Below are 22,213 nucleotides of genomic sequence, written 5' to 3' on the forward strand. Positions count from 1 at the left end.
AGTGTAATGTAATGGCAGTACTATATAGCACACATAAATAATACGTTGTATAAATCATTCAAATAGTGTCATACATAATAAAAAAAGCACATAACTATAATCAAAATACAGACATCAATAAAATCACAGGCATCACTATTGTGTGTGCTGGACAACATCATCCTCATCTACCCCGCCTCTACGTCCACGTCATATGCTCGCTACTCCGCCTCTGCCGTCAAGTGCCCTATCGATCCTGACACGATATTGATGGTACAAAAATGCCCTATGTGGCACCTCCATGATACCATCCAGTACACGCCTGTGATCAGACTCCTCAGGGAAGACACCAGCAGCAATGCCAGTCTGCGCCAAGTATCTCACGAGAGCGAGGAAGAACATCGTTAGTGTGGTCCAACTAAGACCGATGAGTCTGCAAGATCTCCTCATAGGCTGGTCTAGGTGGTGATCTTGGTGCAGTGGGGAGCATGTATGCATGTGACACCATGAAGTACCAAGTGATGTACCCGTTTGCGTAGCTCTAGTCTCTCTCTGATGTGGTCGCCAAAGCCTTGTCAGGAACCATGTGACGTTACCAGTCTACAAAGACCTCATCTAACTACCGACAGGTCATCAAGATAGAAGCGGAGATAAAACGGTCGCGAGGTGTTTTCTGATAGTACCCGAACTGCCGCATGACACGTTTTGGAAGATAACAAATAGTGATTGTCGAACTGGCAGCCAACCATCTATAATATAGGGCAATGTCATCCCACATAACCGTCTCATGGTGAGCAACATAGCAGTTGTATCAGATATCCTCTACAACGATACGGTCAAGAGCGTACCTGTAAGGCTCCGAAACTTGGTTCCCTCTAAGGGGGTGAAAGCTCTAGCACGCTACATGGCCTAAGTGTAGTCACACACCTCTCCCCAACCAATGATCATGGGGAAGTGCTAAAATATCCCACCCTGAAAAAAAACACGGGGGATCAAACATTATCACAAATATATATTGAACAACTTTGAGAAAAAGTAGAATGATATAAGATTGTTACCACTAAGAGGGAACTATTACCAGCCACAGTCCTTGCCTTCCACAAGCATCCCTTTTCCAGTCTATGGTAACTGTACGCCAGTGTAGCTGCTCCCCTGTTGTACTCATGGAAACATGTAGTATCCGATAAGTACCTCAAGTAAATGACATTTATGTACGAGGAGCTGGTGTAGACGAACATCTGAGTGCCTAACAAAAATAAGAAGTAACACCACAGCACCCGCTGTCTGTGTATGTCCTCCTCTACAGGATTACCTACAACCTACTGTGTCGCGAGGAGCTCAACTTCGTACTATCGCATCAAGAAGGAAGATCTTACGTGCGCACCGTGGGTCTTCTCCACCTCCTTAAGCGCGTCCTCAAGATCAACCCCGAACTAAGAAATAAGAACCCCCATCGCTTCCTCCTTGATCAGCCTACCGAGACCAAGAAGGATTCTTATGATAGGTAAATTCAGGAGGCAGGCGATATCGTCAAGCGTGATGGTAATCTCACCATGTGGAAAATGAAACAAAAAAGTCTCTGAGTGCCACCTCTATGCAAATGTCATCAGCATCCCATTATGTATCACGTGGTACCCAATATGACACAAGTCCTTCAGCCCAGAAGCTGCAAGGACATCCTGGAACCACGACTCGGTAGGCTACACGAGGTTGGCAATTTTCCGGTCGTGGTTGTATTACTTCTTGGAAGCCCTATCCTGAAAATTTCCAAAGAAAACACTGTTAATAACAAGCAAAGTTAAAAATAAAAAATCAGAAACTAGGGACAACAAGTAATAAGTAAGAAGTCTAATAAATTATACATCTCCGTCCTAGATATGTGTGGCTGAATGATCTGCATACCCTGTTAGCAAGGATAAATCTGAAGGACCCCCTGGATAGATGACAGACGCCTTAACCGCATCAGCCTCTTCGTGCAGCTCAGGAGGTGGCACCAGAGATCCAGCATCGTCCAGAGGTGGTACAGGAGTAGAAGAAGCTCCCGACGACGTTTGCGGGCAAATGGAGTCTGTGATGAACCCTCACCATCATGCTGAGGCCTCTGGGATGAGGTAGTAGATGTGGAAGGCCCCTCAGATGTAACGGATGTAACATGTAACTATGTTGCAACGGATGTATCAGGTGCATCCGCTGGAACGAAAGCTCCATCACTCACCTGTGACTACATCTGCCTCCGTGCACGTTGCACAAAGGCATGATGTGCAGTCCTCCCAAATATAATACGGTCTGGATGGTCGGCCATAATGTTTGCATTGAATTATAAATAAAATTGAGTTACATATAGTTTGGTAATTAAAAAGAAAAAAAAACAAATTTACCTCTATAGATGTACATACGGATATCTTCCGTAGATGTATCTATGGAACTAGCTAACATTTCAAATAATTGAGTTTGTTCCGAAGGTGCATCTACGAAACTACCTAACGTTTCATATATTTCGTAGATGCATTTACGGAACGTTCTGCAATTTCAGAAACGCAAAAATGACGTAAGTAACATTTCACATAGTTGGAAAAATCAAATTTCACCCCCTGATCATCCGTTTTACACATCAAACAATACCTACATCAGTCTGTTTTTAAAAGTAACTAATGATTTCAACACCTAAAAATCCACTCAAACTCTATTATGAGAAATACTCTAAAATAACTCGAAAACTTACGGGTTTAATTGAGTTTTGAAGTTGTTGGAATGTGTTGATCGTTGATGTTGACGTTAACGGTCGAACTCGAGAGAAAAAGAGGCAACTTTGGTGGAAGTTTTATTTTTGAGTTGAGAGAGTTTGAGAAGATGAAAAGTGAAAAATGAGGAAGGAGAAGAGTCTGACGCGAATATAACATCAAATGTTTTTGTAGTTGCATCTCAAGAAGTCGTTCGTAGGTACACATACGGAACAAAATGTTAGAAAATCAATTTAAACCGAATGGATTGAGGCTAGAATCGTGAACAAAATCACTTTCCTTATAAGTATTTCAAGCACACTCTCGATTGTCTTAGAGTTGGAATGGCCTGAATACCCAGGATAATTCAGCCTTACTCGAGTCTGCACAAGACCGGTGAAGAAACTCGAATGCAAGGAAGCTGTCTGGAATAATATATTAGAGAATGATTATTTTTGTGTATATATTTTGGATTCATAAATGTGTATTTATAGGCCATGCATGTGTTGTTTCATAAGTTTGCAACTCTTGATGAAACAACACCTTTTCACCATATATTACAATGGTTCATCTATAATGACACAAGACACCCCTTCATGAAATGTTGTAAATTTGAATTCAAAAAACAAATTTATGCAACAACCAAAAATCTATTCCCATTTTTTTGTCACATTAGAACACACTATGATAATTATTATTTTATAATTTCCAACAATCCCCCACTTGTTCTAATAATGACAAAATTAATAATTCCAGAAATGAGATATAAAGAGTGTTAATACAGTTAGGTATCTTTCGATTTAAAACTTAACCTTAGTGAGGACAACACAAAGTTTAATCGGAATATTAGGTAGCAAAGCTTTTAAACCATGAATCCATATGATTAGACCGGTGTTGCCTTACACACACTCTTTAAAGGTTCTTCCTCTGCATAACTCGCTTAGCACTTATTTATGGCCATGTGCTATCCTGTTTCATGAATTTTTCATGAGAGAAACTCCAACTCTCACTTTGAGACGGCACCATCTCGAAATTCACATAGGTGAAGTTCATATTGTGTCCTTTTCCACGAGACACGTACCCTTGGTATTGAACTTCATTAAGAGTTTTAAAATAAAACTCAACCCTCGTTTTAAGGTCAACATTTATCACGAAATGTTCGACAATTATCCAAATCAGCGACTTGTTGTTACCCATTGAAAATCTTGAGGTTAATGTTCTGTTAACGTAAGATTGGGTTGCCGCCGCTGTCGGAACTCTTACTCAAGGAGTTTCAACCTCGTACCTCTTGAGGTTGTTTTTACTAAGTTTCTGGCCAGTTGCTTAGTAAATAAATTTTCCAAATTATAGATCGATCGTATATATGCAAGTAAATGATTACATCTTTAATCAATTTTCTCACGAATATTTAAGGCCTCGGTGCCCAAACTTTCCATTTTACACTTATTTGAATTCTCTTGCTAAATTGGCTTGACTAACACATTGTGTTAACACCTTTGAAACACTGTATTTAGCCAATGGAACTTCCGACAGAAGGTCCCTCAACCATTTTACTTCTTTGACCAGTAGAAGCGAGATCCACACACCATGGCTCCATGGTCAAGAGAGTGATGCGTGTTTGTTTCTTGCTCTTCCAAGAAATCTCACCTCCAACTAGTGTAAATATCCACTCAGTTGTAAATTTATGGTCTCCAACACTCGATATCCAACTCATATTGGTATATTCTTCTAATATGATAGGAAACCTACCATGATGGAGGTCAAGATTTTGGTTTCTTTAAAAGATAATCGAAAATCCTTGTGATGGCCTTCCAATACTCACTATTTGGGTTTCTAGTAAATCTACTCATTTACTAATTTCAACTAATATATTGCATATAGTACATTGCATTAGAAAACCAGATTCACTTGTGTATTCTAATATAGCCATAACTCTTCCATCATCATTTTAAAACTAAGATCAAATTGAATATTCACTTTTTGAAACGTGACAGTTTGGACTTATCAAGAACTTTCTCAAAAAAGTGTATTTGACTAAGTTCATAACCCCCACTATTTTCGCATTACTTTGATCCCCAAAAAAGTGTCAACTAGTCCAAGATCTTTCATCTTGAATGTGTGTTTGACTATGTTTTCAACCCCACTCTTTCGCTTTACTTTGATCGAAAAGAGTGTCCACTATTTCAAGATTTTTCATCTTGAATGTGGAAGCTAGAAACCTCTTTGCTTCTAAGATTCAATTTATCTTATTTCTAATGATCAACATGTAATCGACATAGAGACAAATGAATATCACAATATTCTCACACAATTTTGTGTACAAACACTTGTCACAAGATGTATATGAAGAAGGTTTTAGATAATCATGCATGATGATGCAAGAAGGTTTTAGATGAAGTGAGAGATAAAATTATGAGCAATTTAAAATAGTATAATAAAAATTGCAATGAGTACCTTTGTTATGTTCACTTCTCTCAAATCTTCACTTTAATTTCTATGTTAAACCTTCTTGGTCAACTTCATCATTGACGTGCATGACACTTTTGATCCTTTTCTTCTTTGATAACCTTTGTCTTCATCAAAACTAGATATAAGATATTCTTCACAATCTCCCCCTTTTTGATGATGACAAACTCTTTGAATTATTGTTTTGATAAGAATTAAAAGTCTCCCCCTAAGTTGTGCGCCTCCCTTTTAATTTGGGAATCTTGTAATGATATAATCAAACTTTTGGTGCCATTGTTTCGGTGCATATTTTGTTCCAAACAAAGATTTGACAAACTTGCATACCTTTTGTTAATTACCAAGAAGCATATAACCTTCTGGTTTTCCAATGTAAATCTCCTCGTCGAGATCTCCATTTAGGAATGTCGTCTTGACATCCTTTTGATGAACTTTTTGTTATTAAGGAAATTAATCTCTTCGTCGAGATCTCCATTTAGGAATGTCGTTTTGACATCCATTTGATGAACTTTTCGTTATTAAGGAAATTAATCTCCTCCTTATTTGTCTAAAACCATTGGATACTAATCTATCATTGTAGGTGTTTAATGTATCACTACGATACTTCCTTCTAAACATTAATGGATCTTGATCTTTTAAGTAGATCGACAAGTTCCAAGTATGGTTTGACATTACCGAATCTATTTCATCTTAGATAAGAACATCATTCCAAGAGAAGTCTCTTGAAGTTACTTCTTCATTGTAAGTCTAAGGATCATCTTCCACTTGAAGAATAATCAGAATCTTACGAACAAAATTCTCACTATTTCATTCTTTTAGAAAAGAAAAATAAGTCGAGAATCTATTTTGTTATGTCCTAGATCCTTAGTCTTTCAGACTTCCTGCTTATTCTGAGTTCGAGTTGTTTTCAACAATCAGTGACAAACCTTTGGTTTGTGTTTCAACAATTTGTGGAGAACTTTCCTCACGAAGTTTTTCATTAGTGAGAATCTGGAATTCCATATCCTCCGTGATAGGTTCTCAAAATTCCACATCTCGGGATTCAATTACATTAGAATCCAAATTCAAAAGTCTATATAAGTCATGATCCATTCTTGGATCATCTTTATGTCTCGTAGAAACCAAATCAAAACTCAATAACAGAAATCGTGATCCTTAATAAATTTGACTACATCGGTAATCAATCAATCCATATTCATAAAATTTTAAATTTTTGATTTCAATCTATCTTTCCACTAATTTACTTAACACCACATAATTTTCCCTTTTTTTTTCCTTCAAAATATCATACAGTACCAATTTATATTAGCAATGCTTATTGTTCAAATCAAAACAATTTGATTCCAAATTTTCAAAAGCCATTTCCGAAAAACTATTATTCTAAAACAAGATTTACTTTCAATTATATACTTTAATGATTAATTATCAAACAAAAGATATATATTTTTTTTTCACTTATTCATTATATTTAAATAATCTCTCTCTATATATTTCCTGTGCAAGAAGCATTGCATTGCCGACTATAAGCCAAATGTTGCTTTTATATACTCTATATAACACATATATGATTCACGACATGCTTATTTTCGTGCAACATTGGCAGACAATAAATAAAAACGAAATTTCAATACAACTAACATTGTTTGAAAAAAGGATGGCACCGTTATACTCGTTGGAAAATGATGTACTCTTAACAATGCACCTCTATAGTTAATAATATATTAGCAACAAAATTTATACATGACAATGTCTATCATATCATAGTGCATTGAAGTGTGAAACACATACAGAATTTTAATTGAATTTTAACGCACTGTACTCTAACACAGTACAGAAAATTTCATATTTTCTTTATATGAATATGCAAACAATTCGATTTTCGTAATTTTTTTTTTCAAACAAATGCAAAACAAAATGGATATGCCATATATGTAATTGATTATCTTTAAGTAAAATAATTTGTTATCAATCTATCATTATTGAATAATCATAATATAAGTAACTATTACTCTGATATTAATTGTTAGAAAATTAATTCAAAGTCGATATTATGATTTTCATAATTCTGAAATTTCTATGAGAAATAACAAAACGTACCCGGATTTATAATAACGATTCTTCTTGTATTAGAATATGTCCACGACACAACAGTTCATGCTTTGATGCTTGAAACGAAAGCCTCAATTTCTATTGCTTGATTTCCATTATGTGAAATACTTATAAGATTGTTAGAAAATCAATTTAAACCGAATGGATTGAGGCTAGAATCGTGAACAAAATCACTTTCCTTATAAGTATTTCAAGCACACTCTCGATTGTCTTAGAGTTGGAATGGCCTGAATGCCCAGGATAATTCAGCCTTACTCGAGTCTGCACAAGACCGGTGAAGAAACTCGAATGCAAGGAAGCTGTCTGGAATAATATATTAGAGAATGATTATTTTTGTGTATATATTTTGGATTCATAAATGTGTATTTATAGGCCATGCATGTGTTGTTTCATAAGTTTGCAACTCTTGATGAAACAACACATTTTCACCATATATTACAATGGTTCATCTATAATGACACAAGACACCCCTTCATGAAATGTTGTAAATTTGAATTCAAAAAACAAATTTATGCAACAACCAAAAATCTATTCCCATTTTTTTGTCACATTAGAACACACTATGATAATTATTATTTTATAATTTCCAACACAAAACAACTTTGAAACAAAAATAGTGTTTTTGAATTTACATTTACGAAAACAGAGGAGCATTTTGGCAACGCGCATGGTGCATGAGAAACTCAAGGGGTGAGGTTAGAAATTCTCAAAAATTATAGAAAAATGTTAGTTAATTTAGTATTAAAAATTATTTTTTTTTTTTAAATAATGAAATTTTATGATAAACTCTGAAAGATCTTGTAAGGAGAACTCAAACTATCACATGTAGGCAAAGTAGTGACATTTTCTTTTTTTTCATATTTAAATTAGTGAAATTCTGTCAATGTTATAAAAGGTGACGTGAGCCTCCAGTTCTCCCTGATGGACTTTCAAAAATCCTTGAGATATTACGTTCGCGATCACCACCTGCCGAGAGAATTTCCTTCAAAAAGAAGAAACTATAGTATACTTTTTTAAGTAAATATAGAATTTATAATTAAAATAACAAATCATTCGTTTTACCATCTCAAAAAATTTTAATCGTCATCATTTTATTTAGTAGGTTGTTGTTAAAAAAAATCACATTTATTAAAAAAATCTTACCATCTCAAAAAGATTTTAATCGTCATCATTTTATTTAGTAGGTTGTTGTTAAAAAAAATCACATTTATTGAAAAAATCTTACCATCTCAAAAAGATTTTAATCGTCATCATTTTATTTAGTAGGTTGTTGTTAAAAAAAAAATCACATTTATTGAATATGATCTATTTTTGCAGTTATACTATAATCAATAGTAGATAAACATAAGGAAAAAGATATTCTTACACCTAGTTTTGACACTAGACCGTAACCTTATACTTAAAATATACTAATCTTATTTTCTTAATAATTTTTTAAACTTTAATTTGTGTGCATGTAAATGTTTCTTTGTTATATTATACGGTGTAGAGGAATGGTGTAAAGAAAGTAGTAAACCTCATAACATAAATAGAAAATAAATAAATTTATAGTAAATATAGTTTATTTTAAAACAAAATTACATAAATAGAAAATAAATAAATTTATCGTAAATATATTTTTATTACTTTAAAAACAAAACTATTTAAAAGGAATTATGTACATAGGAAATAAATTTATAGTAAATATATTTTTATTACTTTAAAAACAAAACTATTTAAAAACAAAATTATGTAAATAGGAAATAAATAAATTTATATTACCTCTGTTTTATTATAAATTTTTTTAAAGGTTATTTCACACTTATTAAAAAATTAATGAATAAAAAAATAAATGTAACAATTTCACAAAATTGTCTTTAATTGTTTTTGATTTCATACTTTATACTTTATACTTTATTACTTTAAAAACAAAATTGATTAAATTAAAATGAAATAAAGTGTGAAGTACAACTGATTCCAAATAATTTGAAAAGTGTGACAGTTAGAACAATCTATATAACTAGCCAAATTGTTTTTTGTCATTTCGAATTATCAATCATGGATGAATTCAAAGGACAGGCTCGTCTTCCTAATTTCGCTGTTCCAAAACGTTACGATATTAAGCTTAAACCCGACCTCATCGAGTGCCGTTTCTCCGGTTCCGTCGCCGTCAATCTCGAAATCGTAACCGCTACTCATTTCATCGTTCTCAATGCCGCTGAACTCACCGTCGCTAACGATGCCGTTTCGTTCACCAACCGTCATTCCTCTAAGGTACTACTCTTTTTTGTCAACTCTCGATCCCTACTAACTTGAGTTTTTATGATTTAGGATTGATAAATGTGCATGTAGGTTTTCAAACCTTCAAAAGTTGAATTATTTGAAGATGATGAAATTCTCGTCTTGGAGTTTTCAGAGGAAATTCCTATTGGATTGGGTCTATTGTCTATTCAGTTTGATGGAATATTGAATGATAGAATGAAAGGTTTTTACAGAAGGTAACTCTTTTTCTTTCTTTTTTTAAGCTTTTCATTGCTTGATTTCAAAGTTCCACTAACAAGTTGAAAGCAAAATGATTTTCGGGATTGATCACTGAATCGAATTTACATAAGGACTGAACTTAAAAAGTTGGGATTTTACTGGTTTTTAAATTGATTGTTTGATAGTTCTATTGGTTACTATATATCATATGGACATGCTTATATATACGCAGCAAATATGAGCACAACGGTGAGAAGAGGAATATGGCAGTTACACAGTTTGAAGCAGCTGATGCCAGAAGATGCTTTCCTTGTTGGGATGAGCCTGCTTGCAAGGTCCTTTTCCATTTTTAATTGACCTTTTGTTAAGCACACAACTAGAAAATAGTCATGGCTATTGTATCTAATGATGAATGCCTTGAGGTTTGACCAACTATTCATTGTGATTAATATTGCAGGCTACTTTCAAGATTACATTGGATGTGCCTTCCGACCTTGTTGCTCTCTCCAACATGCCAGTTGCTGAAGAAAAAATTGATAACAATCTCAAAACTGTTTCATATCAAGAATCACCAATCATGTCAACATATTTGGTTGCTATCGTCGTTGGTTTGTTTGATTACGTGGAAGATCATACTCCCGATGGTAAAGTCATGTTTGCTGCGCATATTTTAGTTATTGCCCTTTTTTTTACTTCTGACTTTCCCTTTTGTTCTTGAATTCGACATCTCTACAGGGGTCAAAGTCCGAGTGTATTGTCAAGTCGGCAAAACAAACCAAGGGAAATTTGCACTTGATGTTGCTGTGAAATCTTTGGGACTTTACAAGGAGTAAGCATTACAATCCTTTTTTTTTTTACTCTGTTGGGAATATAGCACAAAAATTTCTGGACTTTATTTATTTTCAATTCCATTAATCAACCTTGTCGTGGAAAAACATGAAAAATTATATATTTTTTGGGGTCTCAACTGACAACTACTATACTAAAGAATAGAAAAAATTGAAACAAGATCTAGTAACAGGCAGATGAGAGATGCCAAGCCACTTAAATACCCCACCAAGCATCCCATACTACTTGTCTAAGACTTAGGTACCCCAATAATACCCAACCCAAACCCCTAAGAGCTCACATCCCGGTTGCTGCACTCTACAATACTTTAACTGACCTTTACTAGTCAGTCCTACTTTTGGTAGCCCTTTCCGAGCCACAGACAATAAGCACTAATACCAAGTGATATGAATCCAAGCATTGGGGGAACCCTACCTTAAAATCAAGGGTAAAGAGCCAATCAAGCCACTTAAATGCTCTGCTAAGCATCTCATACTACTCAACTTGGGTCTTGGGCACCCCATAATACCCAAGTCCCTATCGGTTTCCAGGGACAGTTTGGTTTTCTATCCTTTCTTGGTATGTTTTCCTTCCAAAAACTAACAGCTCTTATATTAACGGGAAAAATCCTTATTTTGTAGACCTTTATACATCCGTCAAACTTTTTTGTGGTTGTTTATATAAAGTCTTTTTCTACTTCCATATGACATTGCCACCCTTCATATAATAGGTTTGCAAGTGGATAATGGTGGGTTATATATATGTTAGTCTTCATTTCATCTGCTCGTATTACTATCATTCATTAGTTAATTAACTGTGATATTCAACAGTTACTTCGACACTCCTTACACCTTGCCAAAAGTGGACATGATTGCAATACCTGATTTTGCTGCTGGAGCCATGGAGAATTATGGTTTGGTTACATACCGGGATAATGCTTTACTCTATGATGATCAGCATTCTGCTGCCGCTAACAAACAGTCGGTAATGTTCTTTTCAAAAAATTGTTTTTGTCTCGGTGACTTGAGTTCCCCAATTTCAAATTTAAATCCAGTTATTTTTATTAATATCCGAAGGATAGAAAATATTTCTTACATTCTTTGGTTGCTCTTAAGGTTGCAATTACCGTAGCTCATGAACTAGCACATCAATGGTTTGGCAATCTTGTTACAATGGAGTGGTGGACCCATTTATGGCTGAATGAGGGTTTTGCAACTTGGGTAAGTTTTGTTACTCACATCATATTATTACCATTACAAAGTCTTGTTATTCTTGGTGCTTTTTAATTTTTATATTTCATCTATAACCAACTAGCAGTTTTCTTTTGCTCTTACGTCGCCTTCTTTTGGTGTGGTCAGGTGAGTTATTTAGCAGTTGATGGCTTGTTTCCTGAGTGGAAAATATGGTCTCAATTTCTTGATGAATCTAAGGGGGGTCTTAGACTGGATGGGCTTGCCGGATCCCACCCAATTGAGGTAATGTTTAGTCTCAGTTTTCATGGGTTCTGTCTGCCCCTAATAAGGGATTTGACTCACTTTATAAGTATCTGATCTGGAATTTCACGCAGATTAATTTTGCATGCAACGCATTATATACCATTGATTATAATATTAATTTTATATCTATTGAATTAAAGGAAATAAACAATTTGAAAGTTAATCATATTGTCTGTCTATTTTAATCTTCGCAAACTATTTTTGCAGGTAGAGATAAATCATGCTAGCGAGATTGATGAGATATTTGATGCAATAAGCTATTGCAAAGGTGCATCTGTTATTAGGATGCTGCAAAGCTATCTTGGTGCTGAAAGCTTTCAGGTTGATACTTGGCCTTCTTACCACTTACATATAAAACTTTATTTTCAATGCCAAATTTTATGGAATGAGAACCCACAGTGAACTGCTCACATGGGGATGATAAATTATAATCGCTTTGTTCTTTTTAGTTGTTTTAAGGTTTTTTTACACGTACCAAGCAAATCAATAAATTTTGTTCCTTTTCTACAAAAGCGACATTTAGAAAGGAACCGGAGTATATCTATTCACAGCATAAGTAAAACATTGTTGCCAGATTTTAGATTTTTCAATTTGAATGGAGTGGGTTGACTAGGTAGGTTGCACAGAGTAGTTGGCAAGGCATATTTTATGCATTCAATGATTCATATGTAGATGTACCAGAATTTGCGTATAATTTTAGATGATGCCTAAACTAGAATATGGCCAAGCCAAGTTATATATCACACTTTTTGTGATTAAATTCCACACATTGCTTTTTTACATAACCAGAGGTCACTAGCTTCTTATATAAAGAAGCACGCTTATTCAAATGCTAAGACTGAGGATTTATGGGCTGCACTTGAGGAAGGATCTGGTGAACCTGTGAATAAGTTAATGACCACATGGACTAAGCAACAAGGATATCCTGTTGTATCTGTTAAAGTCAATAATCAGAATTTGGAGTTTGATCAGGTACCATTGCATCCAACCTTTTCATAAGTTCCTTTTCGTGATTATTTTTGAGAGAAAACCCTTTCTTTTTATTGTAACTTGAGAGCCTTGTATGTTTATTGGCAGTCACAATTCTTGACAAGTGGTGCTCAAGGGGAAGGCCAATGGATTGTTCCAATAACACTATGCTTTGGCTCATATGACGTCTGCAAAAATTTCCTCTTCCAAACAAAATCTGAAACGCGTGACGTTAAAGAGTTACTCGGTTCCCCCATATCCGAAGACGGCAAATCTTGGATTAAACTTAATGTGGAGCAGGCTGGTTTCTACAGGGTGAAATATGATGAGTTGCTTGCTGCTAAACTTAGATATGCAATAGAGAAAAAATTATTATCTCCATCAGACCGGTTTGGTAAATTAGATAATCTCTTGGCAATTTAGTTCCAATGGTAGAAGAGGAAAATACTGATAACTTGTGAGTTACTACTTTGACAGGAGTTTTGGATGATACATTTGCACTTTGTATGGCTCGCAAAGAATCATTGACCTCCTTGCTTAACTTGATGGCAGCTTATAGGGAGGAGGATGATTATACTGTGCTCTCTAACCTGATATCTGTAATGCTATCTTCCCAATATTGCGATAGTTAATAGGTTATTTATTGGATCTAATTTCAATTCTCTTGTTTTATAGATAAGTCAAAAAGTTCAACGTATTGCAGCTGATGCAGTTCCGGACTTACTAGATTATTTCAAACAGTTTTCCATTAACCTTCTTCAGTTCTCTGCAGAGTAAGTTGGTTTTTATTGCAGTTAATGATTTTTTTAGGAATAAGAGTATTTCTGCTACAACATTCCTGTTTATATTGCTTTGCAGGAGGCTTGGTTGGGATCCTAAACCAGGAGAAACTCATGATGATGCGTTGTTGAGAGGAAAAATTTTGACTTCCCTTGCTGAATTTGGACATGATCTGACACTGGATGAAGCAAGCCAGCGATTTCAGGCTTTCTTAGAAGACAGAAATACCCCGCTTCTTCCTCCTGATATAAGAAAGGTTCGCTGTTCGCTGCAGCATCATTTGAAATTTTGAACGCGTGAGATTTTCTTATGTATTCTTCTTTTGATGACTTTTATTAATGTTGGCAGACAGTTTATGTGGCTGTAATGAGACGGACAACCAAATCTAATCGGTCGGGTTATGAATCACTTCTGGAAGTATACAGAGAAACTGACTTAAGTCAGGAGAAAACCCGTATTTTGGGTAAAGAAATATCTTCAGTGAGTGCATAACATGGTATTTCTTGGTCTAGATACTAATATTTTCTATGCTTGTAGGCTCGCTGTCTTCTTCATCTGATCCAGACCTAATTCTTGAAGCTCTTAACTTTATGTTATCTTCGGAGGTATGTAATTTTAAGATATTATTTGAACTCATAATACATAATCATGTTCAAATGATGTCATATTATCATTATTAGTTTGGAAATTGATATGTGTTCATGAGTGTACAAGGTCCGGAGTCAGGATGCTGTTTATGGACTCCGTGTCAGTCGGGAAGGAAGAGATGTGGCTTGGTCATGGCTTAAGGTATAATTATCACATCACAGTACTGCAGTAGTCATTTGGAGTGTGAAAAACCTTGATTAGAAATGAAGTGTACTGCATATTTTGGTTTACTTTTCTCACTGTTAAATTCCTTTTAAGGTTTAGGAATTAATCATTAGAAAAAGTTTAATTTCGTTGTTGCTATCATGAGAAAACTTGATCATAGAACTAGAGTATAAATACCTCCTTAAATCCTTTGCCAAGATTTCTTTACATCTGTCATAGTTTATCTCTAAGCATGATATGATTTACACTGCGCTTTGATATTGAAGAGAAAAATTTGATAGAGATTATGATGTTTGCTTTCTGGTAACTGCACTTCCTTTCTATATTCATGTCCTTACTGTTCTTTATTTTTGTACAGGAAAATTGGGACAACATCTCAAAAACTTATGGTTCTGGATATTTATTAACTAACTATGTCAGTGCAATTGTCTCACCGGTCTGTCTTCTGCCTTTTCTCTATGCTTTTTCCAATGTTTTTCTTAGCATGCTTGACATCCCCTAATTCTGGTGTTGCATTATAGTAATAGAATGCTCAATAATAATTCCATTTCTTTTCTGTTTTCTGTTGGCGTAGTTTGCTTCCCTTGAGAAGGCGAAGGAAGTGGAGGAATTCTTCGATAGCCATCCTATGCCTGCCATTGTTAGAACTTTAACGCAGAGCCTCGAGCGAGTTAATATAAATGCAAATTGGGTTCAGAATGTTCAGAATGAAAAGGGCCTTGCTGATGTTATAAAGGAGTTGGCTTACAGGAAATACTAGGCCCTGTTTACCCTTGTTTGAATATAGTTTCACTTAATAATAATGGCCGTGTCTTTCAAAGGCCCAGAAACTAATTAAGTAATAATAGTTGAATTTCTTCGGTTGAACTTGATATGATAGTCTGTTTAAGGTGGACCATTTTCTGAATAACGCATTTATTATAACCGTGAGATTTATACTAATCTAGTGAGAACGGTAATGATTGATAATGCTTAGATTTCTTGTATTCCAAATAATGCTTGTTACTCTTCAAATTAAAGAGAATGGCAAGGAAATTCACAACCCCCACTTTCACGTCTGCATTTATTTTGCGTTTCTATTTTGTCAAAATTTCAGAATCAATATGCTAAAAATGCTATCAAATCCACAGCTCATTCACCAAAAATGTCATGTTCATAGATCAGCATTATTGTAGCCAAGAATGGTCCTACTAGTGTGTACTAATATCATCTGAATCTGCGAGTCATGCTTATGGAAATGAGATAAAATTCTAGGTGTTTCGTTGAACTTTTTCCCTTGTATGTTTCAGTCATTTATTTCTAGAAAGGAAAATAAATCAAATCTGTATTTTATGGGTATCTTTATTATTTGATGCAGCAATAAAGTAGCTGAGTTTAATGACAACTCTTGGTAAGTCTGTTCATTAGTCATTTTCATCCACTTTTATTCCATTGCAAAACATGAAACAATGACACTGATGTGGTGTTTGTTGAATTAAATATGTGAAATAAATGTTGTTGATTTTGTTTTGTTTTATGCATGAGAGGTTCGGAAACTGAGGCAGAAGCAAAGACTAGTTGATGAGTTCTTGGAGAATTCATGTGTTTTGTAGAATTCAGAGAAGAAGAAATTATGAACCTGTATCAGCTGAATCAGATAGAATTTGAGTTAAGTTTGGAAGGACAATGAAAGAATTTGAGTTTGATAAGGTTTTTTTAATCAAGAAACAACTCAAGGTTAGTGTCAAATTCCATTTTGTTGTGTTAGGTAATTTTAATTATTTGATTTTAGTACCAAATTTTACTCTGTTAAATATAGTCTAAACAACTGCCGGAAATGTTTTTGTTGAGGTGGAATCAATTCTAAGGTCTGCAATGGAAAGGCAGAATGTATGCGATTTCATTTTTGGTCAAACCGACATAAGCAAAACATTTACCATGGTCAGTGATGTCAAAATTGTGTACATACTGTGTTAATCGCTGCTCAAAGTGTGCCAGTGTAGCAATAGTGAATACAGAGTTACAGCATGATTAGATACATTACAGCTCCAACCCTTTTGAAGCCTTTTCCATGATGCAATGGATATGTTTTTGAAAAGTGGCAGATGAAAATGGTTTTGAAAAGTGGTAGATGTTAATGATTTTTGAAAAACAGGTTTGTTTATTTGTTAGCGGAAGACCATTTTCGATGAGAAAGAGAATCTTAAATGAAAGAGACTTACAACCTTGCATACAAATATTTTTATATATTTGAAGACAAAGCAAAACCAGGTCTTTTAACCATTGTATCGGTCTGGTTTATTAGGAAACAACAAAGAAAAAATGTGAAGATGTCATTTCCAATCTTGAAAGGGTAAGTTACATATTATGATATCAAAATCAATTTATCGGTCGGTTTGTTATAAGGTTGCATGTAATTGTTTAAAACAGTTTTATACTCATACCCGATAGTTTTTTCTATACAGATTTGTGCCTCTCAACACTGATCAACTTTACGGGATGCTTGCAAACATTAAGGAAGAACCACGTGATGTTACTGAGCATGCTCCAGCAGAAGTTTTGTTTCCTGAGATTAATGTTTTACTGAAAGAAGTCAAAAAGGAAAGAGAAGCTGGGGAACCTTCCAATGCGAATAACAGTGTTGGAGGGTTGCCGAAAGAGTTCTCTTGGTTGAAAGAAATCAGCAAGTCTGGGAAGAGAGGCAACCAAGTATTTGTAATGAATATCCTTAACTGATTGTGTCAATTAAAATACTACATGAAACTATTTCTCTTATGTGATAGTGTGGCATTATCAATTATATTCACTGACTAAATGCGATCGTGCAGCATTTCCGAGCTGAAGCGGTACATAAGGTTCTCCGTCCCGACATTACTTCGTCTCTTATTCGGGATTTTGACACGGGTGAGCATCTTCCATGTAAGATAATCAAATCAAACAAGTCAAATATGGAAATGTATCTTGGAAAAGGATGATATTCTTTTGCTAAATTCAAAAAGCTGAAAGCTGGAGATAAGCTTCATTGCATATACAGATTAGAGGAAGCAATTTTGTATGTCAGGTTGTAGAGAAAAGGAAAATAGAAGGACATTTGGAGTTGATAAATGTAAGATGTTTTGTTAAATCTTTTAGTAATATCTTTTATAATAATATTTTGAGTGACAAAACGGGTCCGGTCCGTTGAGCATATCATTCTGCCGGCTCTTTTGTGCGGGACATATCAAGGATTTAGACTCTCACATTCTAATGTTCGTTATGTATTTTTTTTGCGGGTTTATACGGGCATGTGAATTAACACAATTTTATGTTTTTTTAGGCTTAAAAGGTGAAGTGTCTGCTGACATTGTCCGCTTCGCTCGCACTTTTATGCGGGGTGAAGTAAGGTTTTAGGCCCGCAACCTCAACTATGACTCCTCTGCCCTGCTCTACTTTTTACGGGCTTTTGCATATATATAAATATATATATATATATATATATATATATATATATATATATATATATATATATATATATATATATATATATATATATATATATATATATATATATATATATATATATATATATATATATATATATATATATATATATATATATATATATATATAATAACAATTATTAGAGAATATCTGAAGTATCTGCTGAAATTTTAATAATGCCCTCAGCTTCTGTAGATGCATCTTCAGAAGCACTTTTTTTAAAAAAGAATTGTTCTTTCCGTAAGTATATCTACAGAAGCGTTAAAACCATAATAAATGTTGGAAAAATTCAAATTATTTCAGTTCAGCAATTCTTCCGTAAATGATATGGAAAATATAACAGGGTGACCTAGTGTTGAGGCAACTGATTTTGTCTTCATAGTAGGGAAGGTTGCAACCTAACTGGGAAGGACTATATAGTATATTTCAGGAGCTTCCACATGAAGCATATTAACAAGAATGTATTGGATGGAGGACTCATCCCTAGGAATTGAAACTCTATCTGTTTAATATATTATTATAGTTAAACTATTCATGAATTTTCGAGAGGGCATATCGCCCACCTATGTATGAACTTTGGAATATTTATGAACAAGGGGAACATTTATGTTTCATTGTTAAGTATGTCGGAGTTCCACACTAAGATATTTGTCGCCCATTTAAGCAATACGGATATGCTGGACATCCACATAAAGGTCATTGTCGCTCCTCAAGGCAATGCAAATATGTTGGACTTCCATAGGGAGATCATTGCTCCCTTAAGGGAAGTATGAATGGGCTATACACGAGGGATTACCTCATCCAACACCTTGTCTGGCTAACTTAGAGTCTCGTCAAAAAGGCTCAAACACGTAAACTCGCTCGAAGGACTTATAATTAATCAAATATGCTCACCTAAACGACTCACCTCAGGGACTTGAGGCCTCCTTAAACATGACCTAGTCTTAAGGTCTCGCCTAAGGGACTCGACTAAAGTATGGCGCGAGAGACTTAGCTTAAAAATCTTGCTTGAGGGTTTGGACTGAAGTCTTGACCGAGAGACTCAACACCTTGCCTGAGAGAATTAGAGTTACATCAGACGTGCTCTGTAACACCCTTCTAATACCCCGCATAAATATTAAACAATAATCAGAGTAAAACATGAAAAAGGGCATTACAACTTCCATATAATTAAACAATACTCATGTCATGCCATAAAAGAGAACGTTAAATCAAAATTATTCAGATCATCATGTTAACACAGCGGAAATATCTTTAACATCTGAACAATGCAACACCCAAAGTCATAGACTTTAAAACACCACCATAATAAAACACCCAAATAAAAGAGTTTAACTATTAACTCTAAACGACGTTCCCAGTGTTACACGACCAGAGCATGACACGGACCCAACTAACTCTAACGAACTACTTGACGAGCTATTCCTCACCAAGTACAAGATCTATTCCTTAATCTGAAAAATAACAGCAGTAAGGGTGAGTCTCATTCACATTTAACCAATGTTATAGGATATAGATGATAAAATATCAATCACATGTTATTCACCCAATTACAGTTACGATCAGATTCTCAACCACACAATCAGTACAACAAACACATAATCAACACATATTATAACATTGGACAATCTTCCATTCATGTTATAATAACACAAGTAGCCTAATGCAATGCAACTACATGCATGTGGTACCAAAATCTGGGATAACCCATCTCACCGATCCACCATCGTCAAGGATACGACAACACCCACTCACTAATTCCACACAATGGGAATTATCTACCACTGATCCACCATCGTCAAGGATCAGCCACACAATGATTATGAATGCATGTATCAACCATCACATGCTCATCACCCACATAAGTCAACCAAATGTCATAATCATCAACTACAATAATCAATAGCTATACACAATCATGCTATTTCTCAACCATAGTAAAACACATATTTTATACCAACAATACATGTATAACAAACACCAGTTACAACCACAACATCATACAGGTGAAATATTCATTAATATACCTGTACGCATAAACCACCACAACTAATTAAAATCGAGTGTTTCAAAATAATTTCGAGTCACGACTCAAAACACTATTTTATTATGTAAATCATTTGATTAACTTTACTATGCTCAAAACGGTACTAAAACCGGATTTACGGTTTAAATGTTAGGAGTTTTCAAAGTTAAGAAAGTTTTAGAAAAAGTCACGCAGAACCCGGATCCTCCCTACGTGGGAACTGGTTCCTGAATTCCTTCAGAAACTCCTCTCTGATTTTTACTACTAGGAACCGGGTTGTACCTACATGGGAACCGGTTCCTGCTGAACAGAATTCCTCCTCTTCTGGTTTCTACTACTGGAACTCGGTTCCTCCCACCTAGGAACCGGTTCCTACGCTGCTGTATCAGAAAAACACCATTTTTTTCAACACCGTATCGACCCGAATCCATACCAATTCGCACCCAAATGCATTATAACACCCAAACGGCAACCACAAACACAATTAACACATTTATAACACATTTCAATCATCCAATTCACACCACACATGATCAATACAACATTATTAATCAATTATCCCAAAACCTAACACCTCTACAACCTAAGCATAACTCAATTAGCATGAGCAACATGTTCAATTCCATTCTACTACCTATAACCCCATAATAGAAGATAAATGGAAGAGTCCCCCCTTACCTGAAGGTTGATTCTTCGCTCTTCCTCTGTCGCACTTCTCTGCTCCTCTTCTCTTTTCACGTGTTTCTCTATTCCAAATGTTGTAATCTTCTCTATTCCACAACTCCCTCTATTTTATTAAAATGAAATAAAATTATTTTAATTAGTAATAGGGCCTACCAATGCACCCCCTCTTTACTAATCACAACTCAAGCCCAATTGCTTAATTCCTCATAATCTTCAATAATTCCAAATAATTCACCATAATTCAATTAAAATTATTAAATTAAATTGTGAAAATATGGAGTGTTACATGCTCAACATATAATCTTGATTGAAGGACTTAGAGTTCCATCAAACAAGCTCACCTAAACGCCTCTCTTGAAAGACTTAGAGTATCGTCAGACATACTCAAACATTTAAACTTGCCTGAAGGAATTAGAGTTCCATCGAATATGCTTACCTCAACGCCTCGCTTGAACGACTTGAAGTCTCCTCAGACATGATCCAGTCTAAGGTCTCGCTTGAGGGACTCAATTGAAGTCTGGCCTAAGAAACTTAACTTGAAGTCTTGCCCGAGAGACTCAACGCCTTGCCTGAGGGCTTATACTCTTATCATACATGCATAAAGTATAATACCACTTGAAGGACTTAGAGTCTCATCAAACAGGCTCACCTCAACACCTCCTTTAAGGGGCTTAAGATCTCGTTAGACAAGCTCAAACACATAAACTCGCCTCAGGGACTTAAAGTCTCCTTAAACAGGGACTCGATCGAAGTCTGCCTCGAGAGACTTAACTTAAAGGTATTGCTTGAGAGTTTAGACCGATGTCTTGCCCGAGAGACTCGACACCCTACCTGAGAGATTTAGAGTCTCATCATACAGACTTGATGTATAATCTCGCATAAGGGATCGAGAAGCAATTAAATCACTTCGCTCTTTATCAAGCCCTTGTGCTTGATGAACTGTGAAATGATATATTTGTAATTATCCACCAAGGGAGAAGAAATCGTGGCCGCCAGTAAGGGGCGACACCTTTCTACCGCTCATAGTGAGGCAACCTCGCCATAAGCTATCCTCACTCGTCTGCTTAGGGAAACCCATTATAAAAAGAAGACATGTCTTGCTCAAAGAGAATCCAAAATCAATAGACTAAACCACGTCTTTCTAAGAAGTGGAGATTCAACGATCAATACTATAACTATGTGGACGATTATCTTTCCTGAAATACCCTAACTATGGGCCCATGAACCTCTATAAATACCTCATCTCTAGAATAAGAAAAGACAACTGAGATACACACGAAATACCATGTGAACTCGTTCTTCCATAACCAAAAACACCATTAAACATGATTTCTCCCCATAGTGAGCAAACCCCACACCACTGAAAATCACTAAGACATATGGCCATCCATACCAGCACATGGGTGCCACGTATTCTATATATTTTT

The 22,213-nt window shown here is 35.2% G+C and overlaps 2 protein-coding genes across 5 annotated transcripts; both read left to right on the forward strand.

The window, feature by feature from the left end:
* Positions 1 to 9,252: 9,252 nt before the first annotated feature.
* On the forward strand, positions 9,253 to 15,592 carry LOC131660733 (aminopeptidase M1-like). Its single transcript, XM_058930034.1, has 19 exons — positions 9,253 to 9,524; positions 9,603 to 9,748; positions 9,964 to 10,066; positions 10,189 to 10,375; positions 10,467 to 10,560; positions 11,390 to 11,543; positions 11,675 to 11,779; positions 11,918 to 12,034; positions 12,263 to 12,376; positions 12,845 to 13,027; positions 13,133 to 13,418; positions 13,502 to 13,623; positions 13,700 to 13,797; positions 13,883 to 14,060; positions 14,153 to 14,267; positions 14,342 to 14,409; positions 14,519 to 14,593; positions 14,976 to 15,053; positions 15,192 to 15,592. Exons 1-19 carry the CDS (start codon positions 9,309 to 9,311, stop codon positions 15,375 to 15,377), a joined length of 2,625 nt encoding a protein of 874 aa, XP_058786017.1. The 5' UTR covers positions 9,253 to 9,308; the 3' UTR covers positions 15,378 to 15,592.
* Positions 15,593 to 15,725: 133 nt separating this feature from the next.
* On the forward strand, positions 15,726 to 18,043 carry LOC131660737 (uncharacterized). 4 transcript variants are annotated; one of them, XM_058930041.1, is made up of 5 exons: positions 15,726 to 16,333; positions 16,902 to 16,949; positions 17,062 to 17,311; positions 17,425 to 17,702; positions 17,913 to 18,043. In XM_058930041.1, exons 2-4 carry the CDS (start codon positions 16,927 to 16,929, stop codon positions 17,569 to 17,571), a joined length of 420 nt encoding a protein of 139 aa, XP_058786024.1. In that variant the 5' UTR covers positions 15,726 to 16,333; positions 16,902 to 16,926; the 3' UTR covers positions 17,572 to 17,702; positions 17,913 to 18,043. The 4 variants fall into 4 exon arrangements, with proteins under 4 accessions (XP_058786024.1, XP_058786020.1, XP_058786023.1 ...); XM_058930037.1 differs by having other exon boundaries at positions 15,726 to 16,949; XM_058930040.1 differs by having other exon boundaries at positions 15,726 to 16,949; positions 17,062 to 17,305.
* Positions 18,044 to 22,213: the final 4,170 nt, after the last annotated feature.

Source organism: Vicia villosa, linkage group LG3, assembly GCF_029867415.1.
Source record: "Vicia villosa cultivar HV-30 ecotype Madison, WI linkage group LG3, Vvil1.0, whole genome shotgun sequence".
Lineage (NCBI taxonomy): Eukaryota > Viridiplantae > Streptophyta > Magnoliopsida > Fabales > Fabaceae > Vicia > Vicia villosa.

What these genes read in the sequence shown, in the direction of transcription:
- LOC131660737 (XM_058930037.1), top strand. Translation starts at nt 16,804, where the DNA reads ATGAAAGAGACTTACAACCTTGCATACAAATATTTTTATATATTTGAA. An exon ending in TCATTTCCAATCTTGAAAGG is followed by an intron (nt 16,950 to 17,061) that starts GTAAGTTACATA and finishes TTTTCTATACAG; the next exon opens with ATTTGTGCCTCTCAACACTG. An exon ending in AGAGAGGCAACCAAGTATTT is followed by an intron (nt 17,312 to 17,424) that starts GTAATGAATATC and finishes GCGATCGTGCAG; the next exon opens with CATTTCCGAGCTGAAGCGGT.
- LOC131660733 (XM_058930034.1), top strand. Translation starts at nt 9,309, where the DNA reads ATGGATGAATTCAAAGGACAGGCTCGTCTTCCTAATTTCGCTGTTCCA. An exon ending in GGAAGATCATACTCCCGATG is followed by an intron (nt 10,376 to 10,466) that starts GTAAAGTCATGT and finishes ACATCTCTACAG; the next exon opens with GGGTCAAAGTCCGAGTGTAT. An exon ending in AGAATTTGGAGTTTGATCAG is followed by an intron (nt 13,028 to 13,132) that starts GTACCATTGCAT and finishes GTTTATTGGCAG; the next exon opens with TCACAATTCTTGACAAGTGG.